The 23,204-nt window shown below is 37.0% G+C and overlaps 1 protein-coding gene across 17 annotated transcripts in view; it reads left to right on the forward strand.

Annotated features, from left to right (window-relative positions):
- The window catches only part of AHI1 (Abelson helper integration site 1), a 221,376-nt gene that overhangs the window by 46,631 nt on the left and 151,541 nt on the right, over positions 1-23,204 (forward strand). For all 17 annotated transcript variants that reach the window (XR_004299980.1, XR_004299981.1, XR_004299983.1 and 14 more), the window contains 6 exons: positions 597-749; positions 4,687-4,819; positions 9,010-9,133; positions 15,186-15,415; positions 17,471-17,577; positions 20,501-20,619. Coding sequence is in view for 13 of the 17 variants with exons in the window: in XM_032407823.1 (XP_032263714.1) it covers positions 597-749; positions 4,687-4,819; positions 9,010-9,133; positions 15,186-15,415; positions 17,471-17,577; positions 20,501-20,619 (866 nt within the window). In the remaining 4 variants the exon portion in view is untranslated. The remainder of the gene's footprint in view (positions 1-596; positions 750-4,686; positions 4,820-9,009; positions 9,134-15,185; positions 15,416-17,470; positions 17,578-20,500; positions 20,620-23,204) is intronic.

The raw sequence follows: 23,204 nt of genomic DNA on the forward strand, positions 1-23,204 counted from the left end.
ATATTATTCAAATAATCAGTAAATAATGTTTCTACTACTGTTTTCCACAGATTAACACTACGAATGATTTTAGCAAAGAATTGGTTCTTAAACAAAACTTTTGTTTTAGACAATAAGATATTTCAGGACAGTTGCATATTCTGTAAGTGATATTATTAGTGTGACTACAGCATTGGTTTGCATTAATTTGAATGGAGTTAAATCTCTTTTTAGAAAAGATTTAAAAACTTTAGGTCTTTATGATACCAGTTTTGTAATATTAAAGCGAGGGATACCATAGTGTATCAGAGCTGTGACATAACATCTGGTAGGTATTAGTGAAGAGGCAGAAACAAAGGGATAGAGTTATTAAAACCATTTCATGTAACTGGTCGAGTTCTGTTTTTTCCCTCCCAACTTTTAAGGCTTTTTGGTTATAGACCAAGCACCTTTTATCTTATTTAGAATAATGTACATACAAGTAGAATGTTTTTCTGGGTTACATTTTGAAAACATTTCCACGTTGTTTGTTTCAGTATTTTAAAAACCCTATATGCTAGAAAAGAGAAAAAGGTTAACTTGATATTTACATTTTCTCATCTTCTATACACATTTAGATAAAGCCATCTTACCGCTCTGTGGTGGCTCTTCAGGAGGAAAAAGGTAAACCAGTGCATTGTGAACAACACCACGAGACCAGTTCAATCGACGCAGAACCTGGACTAGAAGATTCCAAAGAAGTAGTGAAGTGGACACGACTACCTGGGCAGGTGAAGTGCTTGATTATTCTCAATTCATTTAGAGATGCCCTTATTTATTTTAAAAGCTCCAATAGCTCTGAGGGTAATTAACTTGCTACTTGAAACTTTCAGATTATCCTTGCTTTTAACCACAATCTTGTCTTTCCATTAATTTACTTGATAATTAATAGTAGAGTGTGTATCACATAAAAGCACTATCTTGGGTTCTTTGTTTGGGGACTTGGGTTCATTTTATCAGTTGGCTGGAGCTGCCAGAAAGAAATACCGCAGACTGGATGGCTTAAATAGGAGCTTACTCCTTCATAGTTCTGGAGGCTGAAGTCCCAGGGTTAAGGGTTAGCAGGGTTGGTCTACTCTGAGGCCTTTCTTCTTGGCTGGCAGATGGCTGCCATCTTGCTCCTCTTCATGGTCTTTCCTCTGTGCCTGTAGATCCCTGGTGTCTCTTCCTCTTACAGGGACAGCAAATCTTATTAGATTAGGACACCACCCTAAAAAAAAAGCTCTTTAAAGATTTTTACCTCCAAATACTGTTACATTCTGAGGTATTGGAGTTAGGGCTTCAACATATGAATTTTGGGGGACACAATTCAATCCATGATAGCAATAAAAAAACAGATTTTTGATGTTTTCAGAGGTTAATCTCTTAATGGGTTTTCTTAGTAAAATGGATTTTATTTAAAAATGGATCTTTCTAATAGATTCATGAGATTTTTTTTTTCAGTCCCCAGCTTCTTCACAATGAATCACATTTTGATGAAAATATATACATGTATGGTTTTCTATCACAAGTTGAGGAGTATTTAAGCTTTTACTAATGTTTTCCTTCCTGGTTAGCATATTTTGCAGTAGCAAGAAGCATTGCTGTTAAGAGTTTTACAAATCTCTTACTTATTTCCACAAAGAGTAGAGTGTAGAGTGGCTCATTTTACACATCTGAGCCATTGCCAGATGCAGTTTATGCAAAATCTTAATTTATCCAAACATTCAGTATATACATAATAATAATTTCCTTAGACCTTTTTACATTATTTTGCATCACATTTGACCTTTTTGAGGCCAATTTTACAGATACATCTTAAAGTCATTTTTAAGTACTTTGAACATAATAACATGTAGAGAATAACACTTAGATTGTGCCCTTGGGGGACCTTCCACATCATTTGGGGAAGAAGGAAGCAGTTACAACATTGTTCACTGTCAGGTATACTGCAGAGAAGCCTTGAGGAAAGACAGGCCTAAAAATAATTCCACAGATTAGCAGTTCTCAAAGTGTGATTGCGGAACTGTTGGAAGACCTGAGACCCTTTCAGGGTGTCTGCAGAGTCAACTAATTTTTGTTATAGAATCATAATGATTCTAATTATTTCATTATGATTTAGTTTGTCTTTTTCACTTTCATTCTCTCAAGTATGCACTAGAGTTTTCCAGAGGCTAAGTGATATGTGATATCACAGGAGAGTGACTGCAGAAGCAATTATGAAAATCTGGCTATCTTTTATTAAGCCAGATATTAAAGAGATTTTCACAAGTGTGGAACAATTCTATTTTATGTAGTTATCTTTCATAAAAAGACTAATGTCTTTATGTTAACATTTAATAGGTTTGCTGTTTTTTTTAATGAATTAAGGAATGTTTTTTAAATTTCTCAGTTGTAATTTCTAATATGATAAGTATCTATGGTTATATCCACATAAAAAGTTTTTTGGGGGTCCTCAAAATTCTTTTAAGACTGTAAAGCCATCCTGAAATTAAAACAGTTTGAGAATTGCAGACATGAAGAAGGTGAACTGGAGTGGGGGAAGAAAGGTTCATTCCACAGGTTGATAGACTTTAAAGGCGGCCAAGTTAAGGGTGGGAGAAGAAGGACAGGCAAGGGTATTTCATATGGGGGCAAAGTTGTAAATACATGGGAATGGACCTGTTGTATTCATCAGGCACTCAAAAATTTGGCTGACTGGAAACCAGTTTGTGTAAGAGATAAAGTGGTATGATTGATTGGGCCCACATTGTGGAGTATCTTTAATGGTAGCCTAATAATTGTGTGGGTTGTGAGAAATAATGGAGAGTCTGGGTAGGAGGGGCGTGTGATAATAGATTTTAGAACAAGTTAATACTGGCAGTGGCATGTTGGAGATCTTGAGGTGGGATACATCAGGATGAGAGAGGCTGACGAGATAGTAGCTGTAGTTATTAGTAGTGAGATGAAAAGGATCTAACCTTGGGATAATGATAGTAAAAGTGAAAAATAAGAGATGAGTGCAAGAGAAAGATAGGATGAACAAGCACAATTTAATGACTGACAAGATAGTAAAGAAAGGGAAAGAGTCCAAGGTGTTGAGGACCTTTATTATTAAACGTTCATTGAGTGCCTGTTCTGAGTACAGTGTCAAACCCTGGGCATACGGAGAAGGTGGTGGTGGCTTCAGTGATTTCAGCTCAGGTGGTGAGGCAGAGTTTTCTTGCATGCGCCTCCTGCTCTAGGAGCAGTGGCAAGTGCTTGTAAAAAGCTCCTGACTTCTCCTTCAGTTTTTCTCCTCTTTTTCTTTCCCTCTTCCTTTTCTCAATCATCAGGGTGGAAAATGAAGGGAAAAGGTGGGTAGCATGGTGTCCCATACCTTGTTGATATTATATAATAAATAATAATAATAAATGTCTGTTGAGTATTTCACCATCCCAGTAGCTGCTTATAATGTTTCCTGCTAATAATGCTGCTGAATCTTGATGCTACTAGTAAAACACCTGGTCCCTGTCCAGAAAGCAGGCTCTTGAACTAAGAGTCTTTGACTAGGCCCAGTAAGCTGGGCTTGACCCTCTGAATAATCCTGATTACTTGTATGTAGAAATAATGGTTATTTACACAGTGCTGTGGCAAATATATGAAAAGACATTTGCAAGGAAGTACCACATTCATTGCATACAGTAAAGGACCAATATGTTTAATTGAACTTTTAAATAATAAACCCAGGAACTAAGGCTCACTGAAGTTTGGAAGAGATAGAATTAGGATAAATAAAAGTAGTATTTTCTACAGTAGATACTATACATGGAAAGTTTTGGTTTCATCCGGTAACAGGAAATGAAAACATAAAAATTATGATGAAATTTTAATAAAATTAGTGAATGAGAAACCAACAGGAGGTGATTACTTTGAAAATACCTTTCAGAAAGCAACCACAGATGATGGTTATTTTAAGAGATAAAAAGAGAGAGAAAATGAACATTCATACATCCCAGGCTTAAGCTAGGCCCTATAAGGCATTTATGGTCTCAGAACAAGTTTATGGCTCAGCAAAAATCACTTATTAGGCGCTGTCATGTAATAAGGATGTGATATGACATTTTTTTGTGTGTGGCAATATACACACACACACATATATATACACACACACATACAAGTCTGTGTGTGCACACGCACACACACGCAATAGTGACAGGTTTAGAGTACCAGATAATGAAATTTTCTATTCATATTTTAGGTGAATTAAGTACTAGATAGACATGGGGGCGCCTGGGTGGCTCAGTCGTTAAGCGTCTGCCTTCGGCTCAGGTCATGGTCCCAGGGTCCTGGGATCGAGCCCCACATCGGGCTCCCTGCTCAGCGGGAAGCCTGCTTCTCTCTCTCCCACTCCCCCTGATTGTGTTCCCTCTCTCGCTATGTCTCTATCAAATAAATAAATAAAATCTTAAAAAAAAAAAAAAAAAAAGTACTAGTTAGACATGGACTATAAATTGACTTTATTTTATGGAGACCTGATTCTCTCTTTAGGAAATAAAATAATTTACTATAGCTTTCCATCATTCTGTTTACTTTCCTCTTTCTTTGCATCACAGTAAAGGGACTTAAAAAAAAAAAAATAAAGCTCTACCACTGCGGTAATTGAATTAACAACTAGCCTTCATATTTTAATGTTTCTTAATTTATTTTTGTTAAATGTATGTTTTTTAGGCTTGCCGTATCCCAAACAAACACCTCTTCTCACTAAATGCAGGAGAAAGAGGATGTTTTTGTCTTGCTTTCTCTCATAATGGAAGAATATTAGCAACAGCCTGTGCTAGCCGGGATGGATATCCAATTATCTGTGAGTAATAATTCTGTCTGTTTAATGTGATTGAAGTCTATGTGGAAGACATTGTTTGGTTTTTAAAATTCATTGAAATATTAATTTGAGTAACCCCCAGTTTTTTAATAATAATTTTACAGTTTTCTGTAAAATATATGTTCAGAAGTAGAATGAGAATAATCAAATGAAGGATGGTAAGTTTATTTTTAAAACATGTAAGAGGATTTTTGTATTTTCTATTTTAAATATAGAAATTTAGAAACATGAAGGGATTAATAAATCTCATGAGGCATTCTAGCCCATTGTGGTCAGTTGATAGCAGTGGTAATTTAAATTATGAAAGCCCTCAAATTCCATATGCACTAGAACAGTGACAGCTAGCTCAGGAGCACCTAGCGAACCACTTCTCCTTATGGCAGCAAGGCAGCAGGGAGGCCCAAACCCACTTTCAAATTGCCTTTAAAAAAATAAGAAAACCATGTTAAAAAGAAAAATTTCTGTAGCTTTAAGTGAGCATTATCTGCTCTTCTAGACTGAGAGGCATTAAATACTTGCCCTTATTTCTTGTGTCAGCTTCCTCAGCAGGAAGTAGCCTGCTCCTTGTGGGCATCTGCCCTAAGCGGTATTTTTTTTTTTTTAAAGATTTTATTTATTTATTTGACAGAGAGACAGCGAGAGAGGAACATAAGCAGGGGGAGTGGGAGAGGGAGAAGCAGGCTTCTTGCCGAGCAGGGAGCCTGATGCGGGACTCGATCCCAGGACGCTGGGATCGTGACCCGAGCCGAAGGCAGACGCTTAACGACTGAGCCACCCACGCGCCCCAGCACTAGGTGGTATTAAACTTCCCTCAGCCTCACACAGGTTATTTCAGGTGATTTACTCTTTTCAGCAAGGACTCATAATTGGCTTGATTAGCATTTATTAAATAAATATTCCTCCTCATGAAATAATGTTAGCTTTAAAAAACACAAAATCTGTAGTTTGATTACAGCCATGCTATTTTAAAAATTCACCAAAACCTATGCATGGAGGAAAAAAGATTCTTAGGAGCATACTCCATAGTAGTAACAGTGATTTCTTTCTTTTGGGTAGTGAAAGGATTATTTTCATTCTGATTTATATTTTTAGCATTTCAGTGATAAATATGTGTTACTTTATGCTTAAAGAAATCTTGTTCAAAATGCTATATAAATTTAGACATACTTAATACTTAAGTCTCAAAACACAGAGGAAGAATTTTTGTCTTTGGTTTCTGATTGTTGGGCTATGATGTGTCTGCTTGGAATTCGTTTAGCTTGTTGGATGTGTAGATTGCTGTTCTTCACAAAATCAGGAAATTTTCAGTCTTTGTTTCTTCAAATTGTTCTCCTTTCTATTTTTTCTCTTCTGAGACTCTCATCATCTCTTTGTACACTTGGTGGTGTCCCACAGGTCCCTGCAGCTTTATTCAGTTTTCTTCATTCTTTCTCTTTCTGTTCCTCAGGCGGCATAATCTCAAATGACCTGTCTTCAAGTTGAGTCTTCTGCCAGTTCAGATCTGTTAGTGAGCCCCCCTGGTGAATTGTTTATTTCCATTATTGTACTTTTCAACTCTAGAATTTTTATTTGTTCTTTTTTTTTTAATAATTTCTGTCTCTCTATTGATACTATTTTTTGGCGAGAAATTATTCTCACACCTTAATTCTTTAGACATGGTTTCCTTTATATCTTTGAACATATTTATAAGAGTGGATTTAAAGTCTTTGTCTAGAACAGCATCTTGGCTCCCTTCTGGGCATTCTGTGGACTGCCTGGTTTCCTGTGTACGGCTCTACTTGACTGTTTTGGTTTTTTCATATCTCCATATTAACGTGTGTGGCAGGTCTGGAAATCGGATTCCTCTCCTTCCCCCTCCTTTGTACCTAACCACTCAGGATTTGCTGTTGCTGAAGTCTCTGCTCAGTTAGCTTGGTGGTCAGCTATGGTAGAGATTTTTAAATGCCTTGAGTGAGTAGATCGCCCAGCCTTTACCAAGTGGATCTGTGTGTGTTGGGATGCGCTCTTAACACCTCACGGCAGGCAATCTGCAACTCTGCCTTAGCCTGCACTTTCAGGTCAGTGAGAGTGAGAGAGGGCCTCTGGTTTTTTGTTCACATACTTGTGTCCTGCTAGGTTTCCAGGAATTTGTTGGATCTTTTCAAAGTCCCCTCTGGACATCTCATTCCCAGTTTTTTCCTTTTATGTTTTTTGCTCAGCCTCTCCTTAGCCTCAGTTGGTATCACTGCCTCATATAGTTGTGCCACTGATTATTTCAGCATGCACCCTGGGGTTAGGGCTCTTCACACAGAGCATGCTCTGAGCCAAGTCAAGTAAACCAAGCCCTGAGAATGGAGCCTTTTAGGGAACTGCCAGACTATCTTAATAGTGATAAGTATTGGGGATGGGGCTTTGGGGGAGCTTTTTACGTCTTCTGGCCCATCCCATGGCTGCTAGGCAGCCGGCTTTAAGTTGTGAGGCTATTGGTTTCTAAAGCTACTGGGGAGCTTGGGAGAGGGGAATGGGAACATGGCAAGTTAAAATACCACAAAGCTCATGTTCTTACCAAGATTAAGCTCTTTTTCTGGAGTAAATGCTCCTCAGATTGTTGCAAGCCTTTGTTTAATTTCTAGAGTTCTGAAAAATTAATTTGGATAATTTTTGCAGTGTTCTCATTGCTCTTATCAGGGAGCAGATATTCTTTTTTTTTTTTTAATAGGAAGGACTTTTATTTTTTATTTTAATTTTTTTCCTTTTTTTTGCCTGGAATTTTATTTCTTTTTTTTTATTATGTTAATCACCATACATTACATCATTAGTTTTTGATGTAGTGTTCCATGATTCATTGTTTGCTTATAACACCCAGTGCTCCATGCAGAACGTGCCCTCTTTTAATACCCATCACCAGGCTAACCCATCCTCCCACCCCACTCCCCTCTAGAACCCTCAGTTTGTTTTTCAGAGTCCATCGTCTCTCATGGTTTATCTCCCCCTCCGATTTCCCCCCGTTCATTCTTCCCCTCCTGCTATCTTCTTTTTTTTTTTTTTTAATGTATAATGTATTATTTGTTTCAGAGGTACAGATCTGTGGGAGCAGATATTCTGAAGTCCTTTGCTATTCCAGAAGTACTTCTGTACTGCTTAGTATTTTAAAGGGCATTCGGTTTTACCACTAGGTGGAAGTAGAGACTTGCAGACTTTGTTGTTCTGAATTAAGTCACTATCTTCGAAGATTTCATTGTGAACCTAACTTATAGCAATACTGCAGTGCCTTGTTTATCACATTGGGTCTCTGTTAATTCTCGTATTATATCATTTTAACATTAGAATTTTTTTCTAACAAGGGGTGCCTGAGTGGCTCAGCCGGTTGCGCATCTTCATGATCAGGTCACGATCCCAGAGTCCTGACTGCATTGGGCTCCCTGCTCAGCAGGGAGTCTGCTTCTCCCTCTCCCTTTGCCCTTTCCCTCAGCTGGCGCTCACTCTCACTCTCTCAAGTAAATAAATAAATAAAATCTTTTTTTTAAAAAAGAATTCTAACAATAGCACAGTTTAAATTTCTTCTTACTTTAAATAGTTAAAAGTTTGGTTGGAATTTAATTGATTTTCGGGTAAAGTAATATCTTATTCATGAAAGCCCAAATTATAGAATCTTTGAAGTGAATGGTAATTTAAATGCTATTTATTGGGGCACCTGGGTGGCTCAGATGGTTAAGCGTCTGCCTTCGGCTCAGGTCATGATCCCAGGGTCCTGGGATCGAGCCCTGCGTTGGGCTCCCTGCTCAGCGGGAAGTCTGCTTCTCCATCTCCCTCTGCCTGCCGCTCCCCCTGCTTGTGCTCTCTCTCACTCTCTCTCTCTCCCTGTCAAATAAATAAATAAAATCTTGAAAAAAAATAAAATAAATGTTATTTATTATTTGATTAATAAATTGTCAAAGATTATTAGGAAAATTGCTTTGAAGAGATGAGAGTAATTGTAGCATATTATAAAATTTTATATGTGTAAATTCTTGTGTCTGAAGGAAATGAAAAACTATTTTTAAGTAGACTTTGAGATTTTTTATGCTGAAAATATCTTTGGTGATAATATTCTTAGAGACTGTGTGCAAATTATTTTAAGCTATATATTTGTATATTACTGGATTAAGGACTCTCTGGCTGGAAACCTACTAATTTTTTAATATTTTCTTTAGTATACGAAATTCCTTCTGGGCGTTTCATGAGAGAATTGTGTGGCCACCTCAATATCATTTATGATCTTTGCTGGTCAAACGATGATCACTATATCCTTACTGCATCATCTGATGGCACTGCCAGGTTAGTATACTCGAGAAGTACTTATTGTGTATGTTGTTTGCCATCAAGGAAAGCAAAGAGAATATAGAGTGATATAACTCTTCTTTTTTTTTTTTTTTTAATTTTTTTATTGTTATGTTAATCCCCATACATTACATCATTAGTTTTAGATATAGTGTTCCATGATTCATTGTTTGTGCATAACACCCAGTGCTCCATGCAGAACGTGCCCTCCCCAATACCCATCACCAGGCTAACCCTGATATAACTCTTCTTATGCTTCAGTAATATTTTTGCTTATCAAGGGACTGTCATAGAGATGCATCATACAGACTGATTAGATCAGTAGTAGTGGGAAAACTTTTTCCTAAAGGTGTTTTTATTAAATATATTTTATTTATGTAATACATAAAGCTCCTAGTTCTCAGTGTCCTTAAATGATCATTATGTACACTGATTAATACTGTAACTGTTTGACATAAGGTGAACAGTTGATATTTTTTCCTAGAATATAAGCTATTAATGATAGGGCTTCTGTCTTCCCTGTTAGCTGTGGGCAGGGGCCAGGCCTCAGTGATGCACAGTGCATCGTAGACGGCAAGGAACAGAAACCTTGCCTAAGACGAAATGGCATAAGGGGAAGAATAACTGTTAATTTATATGGAAAAATTTTTGAGTGTTCTCAGACCCCAAAAATAACCTCTCTTGGAGTTTTCTGGTACCTTGGGAACATCTTGCTCTAAGGGATGCACAGAATCAATTGAGATAAAGCACAGATGTTGGTAGACAGAGTTCAGAACTGTGGCAGCTTGACGTGGAGCTGCTGAATGTAGTGCACCCCCCTTTGCTGCTGGGGCTGCGCGCTCCCTCTGTAAGGGCTCACGGCAGGACAAGTGCTGAACCCGATTTTTGCTTTTCTCCTTTTCTCATTAAAGCAAAAATCCTCTTCAGATTTCTTCTGGTTAGTGAAAACAGGTACTGACATAGGTCTTAGGTAGAAGCAAAGTGGTGTAATGCAGACTTTGAAAAGCAGGGGATACCGACCTGTTAAGTGAATATGTACCTTATGTTTTAAGAGTTTTATAGATTGTCAATATTTGCATTTTTCAGAATGTCAGTTATAAAATAATTTAACCCTTTCCAACTTAATAAGTATCATAATAAAATTTTTTAAAGCTACTTCGTAAAATTTCCTTGACACTGTTTTAGCTGCTTGTTCTACCTTGTGTGTATTCTAAATGTATTACTAGGCAGTTTTTCAAGATGCTTTATATTATATATGTCATTTAATTTGATTCCAACAAATGTAGGTGGATACACATAAATCTTTTTTGATCTCTGTACACCAGGAAGCTGATATTTAGAGCAGTTTGGGATGCCCTCTTATTTACTTCTGCTTCCTGCTTTTTTAAGACACCTCTAGTGTCTGAGTCCTTTCTATTAATCTTATCAGCTTCCTTTTTAATAGAAAATGTCTAATTAAGATGTTATCATTACTGTTTAGTATTTAAATGCAAAAGATGGTAATTGGTGAGACTTGATTTCCTTCCCTGTGTAGCTGGGCACCTGCTGTTAGTCTCTCTTAATAGGATCCTTCAGAACCTCTGGTCTGGGGGCGCCTGGGTGGCTCAGTCGGTTAAGTGTCTGCCTTCGGCTCAGGTCATGATCCCGGGGTCCTGGGATCGAGCCCTGCATCAGGCTCCCTGCTCAGTGGGAAGCGTGCTTCTCCCTCTCCCACTCCCCCTGCTTGTGTTCTCTCTCTCGCCGTCTCTCTCTCTGTCAAATAAATAAATAAAATCTTAAAAAAAAAAAGAACCTCTGGTCTGTTTGTTCTCTAAACAAAGCCATTCTGTCCGATGCCCAGTTGTACTAGAGAAAAATTCATAACCTTGCAAAGGCCTGACTGTGGATTTGTAAGTCTTAAAATCACCTGAGCTCTCATCTCAGCTGAGCAAGCCTTTTCCTTATCTTTATTTTGCAGCTATCTTTTCTTACTCCTCTGGCAGCACATCCAAGCCTTACAGCACTTCGAGTTCTCTACACGGAGTCACATCTTCCCGCTTTCATTTGCTGACTGCCTTCAACTTACAGTGAAATTATGCCAGACATGAACTTCCTGTATCTCCCTCTGGTTTCCCACCCAATATCTATAAATGTACCCATCTTTATCTCTGTCCGCTGCTCTTAACAAAGATGTATGGGTAAAGACACCTTTCCGGCCACTCTCTGACATGTGCTTTTAATCTCAGTCCTTCAATCTACAATTCTGTTTCCTACCTCTCTTGTCTCTTCAATATCTTCCTTTCTATTGATATTGTCCTCTCATCTTAAAAATATGCTCAGTTCTCCTTATCTTAAGAAATATTTTCCTCAGTTCTTCCTGCTTTCCAGACTACCACATTATTTTTCTTTCTACAACATCAAGAACATTCTGCACATGTTGTCTTCAGCTCAGCCCAGTGAATCTGGCTCTTACTCCCACCCTGCTAGATCAGCCTTCTTTATGAGGTCAGCAGTTTCTTGCTGATTTTCAGATCCAGTGGCCAGTTTGGGTCCTTACCCTGTTTGCTTTCACTGCAGTAATTAATTATTGACCAGTTTTAAAATATTTCCAACTAATGGTTTCATTAACAGTCTCTTCTGTTTGCTTTTTATGACTCTGGCCAGTTTTTTTTCCCTGTCTCTCATCCCTCTTCCTCTGTCTATTCTCTATAGATGTTCATTCCCAGAATCCTCCTGCTTGAGCATCTTCCCTGGTTTGCTGTGCTCCTCCTGGTCTTTCTCATCTTCGCCAGCTTTGACTCTCACTTCTATAGGCTGACTCCCACTTTTTTTCTGAGTTTCACTTTCTGTTATTCTGTCTGGACTGCCAGTGGCACCTCAGATCCAAAACCAGGCTTGCTGATATCACCAAACTGCTTTCCTCTTTTAGTCCTCTTGTGGATTTTTTAATGGCATCCACCCTGTCTCCCGAGCCAGGAACCCAGAGTAGCACTCATTTCTTTTTTTCTTCCCACCGTTCCTTCCCATATCCAAGCAGTACCGTAGTCTGTCAATTCGCCCTCCTAAAAGGCTCACCGTTCTGTCACACCCTTTCTATCCTCACTGCTGTTACCTTTATTCAGGCCCTTGCTGTCTATCTCTTGCTTAAACTGTTGGTGCTGAACTTTCCCACTGCTCAGTCTCTTATTCTTCCATCTTACCACAACCCTTTTTCATAATGCCCTGATTTTCAAAAGTCTTTGATTCCCACAGCCCTTTTGAAAATGTTCCAGCTCCATAGCATGGCCTAACAGGCACATTTCTCATTGACCCTACATCCTTCTCCTGTGCACTACCATGTACCCTCGGTCTCCACACCCACACAATCTTTTGGAATGCTCTTGGCATCTTACCCTCTTTGGTATCTCCATGCCTCCTCTTCTTGTGCTTAAGTGCCCTTTTCCTAGCCTGCCTGCCCAACTCAGTCACTCAGCAAACATTTAAGTGCCGTTTGTGAGCCGCTTTGGGCTCATAGTCATCATTTAAAACCCAGCTCAGATTTAACCATTTCTTGAAGTCTCTTGGAGTTTTCCACACAGCATATAATATATTGTAGTAAAGTATACTTTTTTCTTTATGTAGCTTTGATACTGATTGAGGGCTCTTTATATCATAAAAATATTTATTGTGTAGGATTAACTGAGTGAAGAGAGAAACATTGTGGCTAGAACCAAAAAGAGTGAGGTTTTTGAAAGAGGTGTAGGGACTACTTAAAATGAATAAGCTAAAGTCAAAGGAAGAGAATTAGAGTTGCTAATGCTCTGAGTGGCAGAGGCATGAGCTTCTGGCCCCGTCTTCTCCTTCTGTCTTCCTGGTTAGTGTTAGTGGCTCCTGAGTAACTGTTTCCCACTGGTTAGCTCTTTGCCATGTGGGGTTAACTGAAATCTTCTTTAGTTATCTTCAGTACAATCTGTGTTTTTCTCTAACCAACAGCTCCTCATATAATCAGACTTTTTCGGCATGTAATAGCTCCCAGTTAGGCGCATATGTCCCCATGTTGCCCCTCATCACACATAATGTTGTAACTGCATGTTTTTTCTTTCCCAATTCTAATAATTTTTTTGTGTGCTCATCTAGTCTTTACAAATTTGTGTATTTCCTTGTTCTTTGTAATCAGCCTGTTTTTTTCCCCAAACTCATTAATACATTTCTTTTGTTCTTGGACTCGACCGTTGCTTGCTTGACTAAAACCCATCATTGATACCAGTTAGGTCTTCACATAAAAGTCTTCATTTTTATTTTATTTTATTTTATTTTTTAAAGATTTTATTTATTTATTTATTTGACAGAGAGAGCGAGAGAGCGCAAGCAGGGGGGAACAGTAGAGGGAGAGGGAGAAGCAGGCTCCCTGCAGAGCAGGGAACCCGATGCGGGGCTCGATCCCAGGACCCTGGGATCATGACCTGAGCTGAAGGCAGACGCTTAACCATCTGAGCCACCCAGGCGCCCCAGTCTTCATTTTTATTTTAAAATACTGTGTCTATTTTAATTGAGCTGCTTTTAAGATATGATTGTTTCATTTCTGCCTGTTATATAGTATTTCAAATAATACTGCTAAGATTTTTAAGCAAGCAAATGAAGTTTTTATCTTTTAAACAATCTTCTTTTAACAGTCTTAATCACAAATTAGTGATTTTGTTCTTTCAGTAAGTACTGTATTTCATGTAGCATATATTCATTGAAAGTATTACCATGGTAAAAATGTTTATGCATGGACACACGTGCTTTATTTTCACTTGAAAACATGTTCTTTCACTTCCTCCATTATTAGTTTGGATTCTTAGTAATTGAAGATCATATCCTGTATTTGAAGCAGCTGCTGAGAAAACTCATAGAATGTTATTCTTGAATGGCAACTGTATTTTTCTCTTTCATCCATAATTTTGAAAAGGACTTAATTTGCTTTAGTTCTTAGGTCATAATTAAAAGAATGAACTATAAATCCCCCTATTAAAAATTAATATATTTTGGGGTGCCTGGGTGGCTCAGTCGTTAAGCATCTGCCTTCGGCTCAGGTCATGATCCCAGGGCCCTGGGATCGAGCCCCGCATCGGGCTCCCTGCTCTGCGGGAAGCCTGCTTCTCCCTCTCCCACTCCCCCTGCTTGTGTTCCCTTTCGCGCTGTCTTTCTCTCTGTCAAATAAATAAATAAAAAATCTTTAAAAAAAAATTAATATATTTTTCTAATTCTAATAATTTAATCAAACTGTTTAAAATCCAGTGTTCCATACTCATTTAGCACCTTTCTGTTGCTAGATTTTGCCTATTTTTACACTGACTAGAAATGCAGAGTATCTAACCTAACAGTTTTACCCCTTAGGGTTTATTCTTGTCAAGACTGTAGCAATGACAGTAATACTACTTTTTAAAAATTGTTATTTAGAGGAAGAGATAGTAAAAGTGTTGAACATAAATTGAGTGTTTAATGTAAGATAGTCTGTTTTCTATCAAAATACAGTTATTTTAATCCTATTTTACTCAGGTATCATACAGTAATTTCAATATGGCTTTTAAGACTTTGAGATCACGATCATTTATCTAGGCTTGGAAATTACAAATACAAAGTTAATAGATATCTTGTTCTCTAAACCTTTACTAGTGAGCACTTTGCAAAAGCAATATACACAACCTGAATGGGGAATAATTAAAGCTCTCCCCATATTATATTTTTTGTGGGTAATGTACTAAATGCAGTATGTTACCAACTATTCCATGTGTGTTTAATCAATGTCAAAAATAGGTTTTTAAAAAAAACATATCCAAATATAATTTTTCATTTTACAATATAGATTAAAATTAGTAGACAAATTAACCATTATGCTTGATAATAACTAAGAAATGGCTTTGTCAAAATGTAAAGAACCCCAGCCATCAGATATTTGATCACATTATTTCTGATTGTTATAAGATGTAGTTTACCATTGGTTATTGTCATTGCTTACTTAAATTCCATTGGCTGTGTTGGTTTTTAGAGAAAGTTTTAGAAACTTCTGCCTTTCAGAAGCAATATATAACTTTTTATCCTTTCCCAGGATATGGAAAAATGAAATAAATAATACCAATACTTTCAGAGTTTTACCTCATCCTTCTTTTGTTTACACGGCTAAATTCCATCCTGCTGTAAAAGAACTGGTGGTTACAGGCTGCTACGATTCTGTGATACGGATATGGAAGATTGATATGAGAGAGGATCCTGCCATATTGATCCGGCAGTTTGACACGCACAGGAGTTTCATCAACTCTCTCTGTTTTGATATTGAAGGTATGTCAGAATATATTCCAAAAGAAGGCTAGATGCATGAAGAATTTTTTAAAATAATTTTTGTTCACTAAGATAATTTTTTTAAGCTTGAAAAGGATTTTGTGTATTGATGATTGTACATTTTTGGATTTATGTGTATTTTGCAGATCATATGGTAGACCTTGACACAGATTTAGCAGTGAGGGAGTTTTGTTTGTAATTTTAAAGTCATTAAATTCTGGGGGCGCCTAAGCGGCTCAGTCGGTTAAGCGTCCGACTCTTGATCTCGGCTCAGGTCGTGATCTCAAGGTCATGAGATTGAGCCCCGTGTTGGGCTCTGTGCTCAGCATGGAGTCTGCTTGTCCATCTCTCTCTGCTCCTCCCGCTGCATGTGCTCTCTCTCTCAAATTAATAAAATCTTGTTAAAAAATCATTTAAGTCATTAAATTCTTAGATGTTTAGATTCAACTAATCTTTGCTGTAACAACCAGTCATACCAAATTTCATAAATATATTTCATTGGATTGGTGATTACCCCCTCAGTAAGCTTCTTTTTTTTTTTTTCCAGTAGGTTTCTTTTAAGTGGCTTTTGAGTTAAAGGGTTAAAATGAGGAAGAAGAGGGAAATACCAAAAGAATATTAGGTAGATAGCAGGGGAAACCTGTATTTACACCATACACTGTGTACATTGTGCACTCAGCACCTCTGCATTTAGCTCACAGTTAATAGGTATGTATTATATAGTTGTCTGAATGTATCTTAAGAAACATTCTATTGTTGGCAGTACTTAGGATGTTTCCAGGTTTCTCCTACCATCAACTTGATTTCTGTGAATAGTATAGATACACACATACACATGCATACATATATGTATATACAAAACTTTGTTGCACTGTTTTATAATTATTTTCTTAATATAAATTCCCAAACCTGAGGTTGCTGAGTCAAACATTTCTGGAGTCCTTGCTATGTGCTGTAATGTTTTAAGTACTTTATATGTATAAACTAATTTATTCCCCACAAACCTTTATGAGAATGGTATATAGTCACATTTACATTATTTCAGACACTGATATGTAGACTATGGCTATAATTAATTAGTATAGGAACCAGATCAAAATGAAAATACTGCTAATATATTCAGTTTAACTACAAAGATGTTAAGAAATTGGAACACATTTAGGAAAAGTCAACCAAGGATAGAAAGGTGTCTGCAAACTTTGTCATAGTAGAAGTAGCTCAGATTATAAAAGACATGAATTTCTTCAAATACTTGACTAAGATATCCATATGTGAAACAAAAAGAAATCAGACTGTGTTGCTCCAGTAGGTAGAGATGGGACCAAAGCTACCAAAGACAGGAATTCTTTGTTCAGAATTGGAAAGAACATTCTAGTATATAGAGCAGTTCATCAGTTGAATAGCTGCTTTGTAAAATATTAAGTTCACAGTTACTGAACAACCATCTGTTCATGATGGTGTGGAAGATATATCTGAGTGAGTATAAAGTTGAATTTGATGGTCTCTGAGGTCCCATTCAACTATAAGATGGTTTGACTCTAAGAATATATGTTAAACTGGAATACCTGTCATTTATCATTTTATTCATTCCCTGATTGTTTATTGAGTTTCTACTGGTCTCAGGCATTTTGCTAACAGTATATATTAGAATATAGGTGTTTTTCCAGGAATATAAAACAGATGATATAGGTTAATAAAGGTGAGCATTATAGATATGTATTGGATAATTCAGCTGATTTATTTGGCTGTAGAATTTGGACCATATACAAATGCAATGAGATGCTCATTTCTTTGTGTATTCAATTTTCTGTAAGTGACAAAAAGGAAATACGTCATCCAAAGTAATTCACAAGAGTGAAGAATTCATTTAAAGATACTTGGGATTTGACTACGAGTTGTATTTGGGTTTTTATTTACTTTTTTTTTTCTTTTTACTAAACTACTGTTTAATAGCCCTCTGATTCTTTGTTATACTGGGATGTGTTTTCCCAGTTTCATTTTGTTTCTGCCTGTGTGTAGTATTCATAAGTGAGTGATTTTATTTTTTTTAAATAGGTCATCACATGTATTCAGGAGATTGCACTGGGGTGATTGTTGTTTGGAATACCTATGTCAAAGTTAATGATGTGCAACATTCAGTGCGCCACTGGAGTATAAATAAGGTATAAAATCATATTTCCTACTTGGGGTTTAATTTAAAAAATTAGAAAAAAATTGAACCATATGACTTTAGAAATAAGGCATCAGGATATTCTTTCTCTCTTCTGAAAAAAATTAAGTTTTTCTCAGTCCCTACAAAGTCAGTTATCATTGACTAATTATCTAGTCTTCCTGATGGCTAATTGATGATATAGCAACTTAGTGAAAATTTTCATTTTGGCCAAACTTTATCTTTGAACCCTAATTTGTGATATGGCATTCAGTGATCCATTACTGGAATTATGCTAAAATTAGGCGCATGTTATGTTACCATCTATAAGTAATAACTTCTGCTTTCTGCTATTCATTTTCTTTTTTGACCCCATAACATCACTCTAAAAACAGTGTGCTCAATGTTTTGTTAACAGTGTTGTCTTTTACAATTATGTAATCAAAAGTATGTAATTATGAGTAGGGTCTATCATTTACTCGCAATAATTGTTTTCATTTGAATTTTGCCAAGTAGGCAGAAACGAATGATCTTTCATTTTGGGAGTAGAGTGTTTTTAGGGTGGCTGGTATATTAAGCAATTTTACTGGTGCATATTCAGTATTTTTACTTAAAAATACAAAATGAATTATTAAACCTGAGTTTATTTTATATAAGTTGATATAGTTTGTCTTGTGTACTATACTTTTGTTCTTCAATTTTTTGTTCTTCTATTTTAACAGTTGTCCTCATTTGAAAAAAAGACACTCTAAGTGAAAAAGAATTTTTATGAACTTTAGTTAAATCTGTTGAATCTATCAGATCTATTTTAAAAACTGTTTATTCTATTTTTAGTCATTTTCATCTAGTCCATAGATTAATGATTGATGGCTTGGGATTCATGTGGTAGCCTAATTTCACACACTTTGAAAAGAACTTTCTAATTACTTATATACCTAAGGGATTGACAAAAGTCCAAAGGCACATTTTCCAGTAATTTGAGTGTACAGTGCAGAGTCTACTATTTATGTTAAAAATCATGTGTTTCTTTAGCTTAATATAGTAACTAAAAGGCAAATTTATCTTCAAAATCTACAGCCTAGAGGTGACTCGAGACAGTCCAAAATAAAAAGTTAGAAAATGAGCTGGAATATCTTTTGGTAGCTAATGCCCTAGGACAAACTGTAGACCCTGATTTCTTACCTGGTTCTCTTCAGGCAGCAGTGTGAGGAATGCTAAATTATACTCATCTGTCCCTTAAGATGACGTGTCCATGTGCTGTGGCACACACTCCTTGGCATGGGACATGGGCTTCAAAGCTAGGGCTTTTTTTTGTTTGAGTATGAATATGGTAAGAAAAAATAGAGAGGAAATCACTAACAGATACCACAAATGCTAAATCTCCTGGCACTTTTGTCAAATTCATGCCTAACACTTAACTTGTTAGACAGTTTTGTGTTTTTTGATTTTGCACATTTGCATCTGTGTGAGTGTTGCTCAGACCCCCAGCAGTGCATCCCCACCCCCAAATTGTTATAGTGCAGTCACTGAACCCCCCATCTGTGCTGTCAGTGTTTGACTTTTTTCGGTAACTTTTACAAAGCAGCTAACAGCAGGCCTTCCTGTCAGCGGTAGCCTGGGCTTAGCTGCTGAGACTCGGATTGTAGCAGTTTGGACTGCACCTCTGCTGGTGCCAAACCACCTCCGAAGAGAGACCTCAGAGAAGGAGACAAAACATACTAGCGGGTCCTCGAAGGAAGAGAAGGCTAATTCAGAATTCTGCCTGAAAGTTAAAGCAGGCTTTCTTCGGACCCTCTGGACTTCAGTCTAAGCAGTTTTGCATTTGCAGGTTTTTTCTTTTTTCTAGTAATCCACACAAGAAGGACCTTTGGTAATTTTTCCTGTGTGAGGCTCATCCAGGCAGATTTTCCTTCAGTATGTAGGTCTTTCTTGACATCATTTGTCAGGCTACCTTAAACAACTATCAAAAAAAAAAAAAAAATCCTGGAGGCTCAGTGCCCTTAAGATTCAATTCCACCTGTAACCTACCACTGTGGCCGAGGAAGCCATTGCTGCTGGAGGTGTAATGGTCATTAATACTGCTTTACACGAGGTGCTGAAGACTGCCCGCATCCACCATGGCCTAGCACGTGGAATTCGCAAAGCTGTCAAAGCCTTAGACAAGTGCCAAGCCCGTCTTTGCATGCTTGCATCCAGCTCTGATGAGCCTATGTATGTCAAGTTGATGGAGGCCCTTTGTGCTGAACACCAAATCAACCTAATTAAGGTTGATGACAAGAAACTAGGGGAATGGGTAGGCCTCTGTAAAACTGACAGAGGGGGGAGAACCCCATCAAGTCGTTGGTTGCAGTTGTGTGGTGGTTAAAGACTATGGCAAAGTCTCAGGCCAAGGATGTCATCAAGGAATACTTCCAATGCAAGAAATGAACAAATAAAAAACTTGATTCTTGTTCCTCAAAAAAAAAAAAAATCCCTAAAATTGCAATCTAAATTAAATGATCTCAGAATAAGATGCCAATAACTTATCTTTTTCAGGACAAAGGGGAAGTAAGTGCATAAAGAAATAATCTCAGACTGAAATAGAACTTGAAAGTTAATTCTATACTAACTTTTGAAGTCATAAAAATTAGAAGTTTTTCATGTATGATGGTAAGCAAAAAAATACAAAGTTAGAAGTTGTATTTTAGGAAGTGCTTATTTGGGAATACACTACAAAAATGCTAACTAAATGTGGCATTGCATAACAGTCAAAAAATACATACTATCAGCTTTATTTTCAGCCTATAACTGAAGTTACTGGGAATCCTTTCGCTAACCATTTTAAAGGATCCTTTAAATTGCAATCGAAAATGACTTAATTTTGTGCTCTAAAAGGGGCTTCATATTAGACAAACTGTACAGTGATAATATTTTATAATCTTTTTTAATCATTTTAGGAAATTAAAGAGAGTGAGTTTAAGGGGATTCCCATAAGTTATTTGGAGGTTCATCCCAATGGAAAACGATTGTTAATCCATACCAAAGACAGTACTTTGAGAATTATGGATCTCCGAATGTAAGTATATTTCAGTATTGACAGGTTTAGCACTCAGAATAAGAAATGAATTAATTCATACTTATAAAATGCAGCTGTGGTTCTCATGTAGATAGTTTTTCCCCTCAGAGGACATCTTACAGTGTCTAGAGGCATTTTTGAATGTTAGTATTTAGTGGATAGAGACCAGAGATCCTACTAAGCATCCTACAGTTTATGAGACAGCCCCCCACAACAAAGAATTTTCTGGCTCAAAATGTAAATAGTTCTGAAGCTGAAATGTAGTCAGTTGCTTTTTGTTGTCACACTTAAAAAAAAAAAAAAGCAAACCTCTGCCTTAGAATATCTTTTATCTCTATGACATTGGTATAGCATAGTACTACGATATAATACTATAACAGAATGAGACAGCTTTTGATTAATATATCCTTGTTTTTCCTATTTTGTTTTATTTCTAAATAAGGAAAGGAAATTTCCTTAATGTAAAAAACAGAAGCAGAGTTCTGGAAAAATCAGCATAATATTCTGATGTACTTTTGGTGTTAAGCATACCAATACAACAAATGAGAACTCTAGTTTTATTAGATTTCATTATTGTGTTTAGAAAGGAAAATGTGATCTATACTAGTTTATTCTGCAATTATCTTGTAGGGCTAACTGTTGAGGCCTTCAGTGTTTATGTAGAGCTTTTCAGGATACTGGCATCAGTACTGTGGGAAAATGATTAGCAGAGTAGTTCATCAGAAGTTTATAATCTAGTTATAGTGCCTCCAGAATAACACAAAAATTTTAATTAGGCTAAAATGTGAGATCTTCTAGGACTGGAATCTGCTTATTTTTCTTTTATACGTAGTACTCATGTCATGCTTGAGAGATAGCAAGTACTTGATATGTATTATTTTAGTGACTATAAGTACTTAAAAGGATTATATCTTTCATGGCAGCAGGTAATTGTAAGGATGGCTGTACTACAGCCTTGTGTTAAAGGCTCTATGCAGAGGCTGGCCTTTGAGCTCAATCTTAAAGGATGGATAGAATTTAGACAAGGTAGAAGTTTGTCAGGAGGGTGGAAAACCTGAAAAGCCTGGAATAAAATTCAGAGGAAGGATAATAGAAGTTGTGATCAAGGCAGCGTGAGTAAGTCTGTAGGAACATTAATTTCTTGATAGGGAGTGCTGAGAAAAAAATTTTTCAGAAATAGAGATTAGTGCCAGGTTTTAGAAGGCCAGGCCTAAAGAATTTGGTTATTCTCTTTTTAAGTAGTGTATAGTATTCAGCTTAGAATCCTGCGTGGGCCCTAGAGGCTAACTGCTTAGAGTCAAATAATACCTTTTCCATCCCTGACCAACAATCAGATTAACCATTCTGAGCCTCTCTTTCCTCCTCACTCAAATGGGTAAATAATATACCATATTCATAAGGGTTTGTGGGGAATAAATTAGTTTACACATGTAAAGTACTTAAAGCATTACACCATATAGCAAGGACTCCAGAAACGTTTGAGTCAGTGACCTCAGGTCTGGGAATTTATGTGAAAATAATTATAAAACAGCAAAAATATATATATACACAAGATTGTTCAGAGAAATCATGTTCACGGTAAGGGAAAGCTAGAAACATCCTAACTGTTGTCCCACAGTAGAAGATTTCTTAAGGTATGTTTAGACAGTGATATAATATATACCTTTACTAAAATGAATACATAATGTATATTTTCTGACACAGAGGACCATTATTCATGATTTATTGTTAAATGGGAAAAAAAAAAGCATATAATGGGACACTGTATGTAATGTCCTCTCTGTAAACGAGGGATGATAATAGTGCTTACCTGACACATAGTGAGCACTAAAATAATGTTAGCTCTTGGGGCACCTGGGTAGCTCAGTTGGTTAAGCATCTGCGTTCAGCTCAGGTCATGATCCTGGGGTCTTGGAATTGAGCCCCACATGGGGTTCTCTGCTCAGCAGGGAGCCTGCTTCTACCTCTCCCTCTGCTGCTCCCCCTGCTTGTACTCTCTCTCTCTCTCAAATAAATAAAATCTTTAAAAAAAGTAATGTTAGCTATTATTCACAAATGAAAAAGTCTAGAAGGTTATATACCATATTTAATAGATGATTTAATAATATTTTTGTCTAATATTCCTGCAAGGATCCAACTATTTGTTGTGTGACTTTAAAAATTTGTCACGTGGGAAAAATATAAGAATATAAAAATCTTGTACATTTTTAAGTAACCAACTCAAATGCTACTCCCATAAAGTAGGCTCTCTCTTCATAGCTAGAAATAATCACTTGGGACACCTGGGTGACTCAGTCAGTTAAGCATCTGCCTTGGGCTCAGGTCATGATCCCAGGGTCCTGGGGGGACCATGGGGCTCCCTGCTTAGCGGGGAGTTGGCTTCTCCCTCTCCTTCTGCCCCTCCCCCCCGCTCATGCTCTCTCTCTCCCTCTCTCTCTCTCTCAAATAAATAAAATCTTAAAAAAAAAAATCACTTTTATCCGAATCTGCAAAGTACTCATTTTGTTCTCTTGTGGCACTTTCTACATCCAATTTCTGTTTTATATTGATGCATTCCTTCTCTCTCCTGCTAAATTATAAACTCC

This window comes from Phoca vitulina, unplaced genomic scaffold (assembly GCF_004348235.1).
Source record: "Phoca vitulina isolate PV1807 unplaced genomic scaffold, GSC_HSeal_1.0 scaffold9, whole genome shotgun sequence".
Taxonomy (NCBI): domain Eukaryota; kingdom Metazoa; phylum Chordata; class Mammalia; order Carnivora; family Phocidae; genus Phoca; species Phoca vitulina.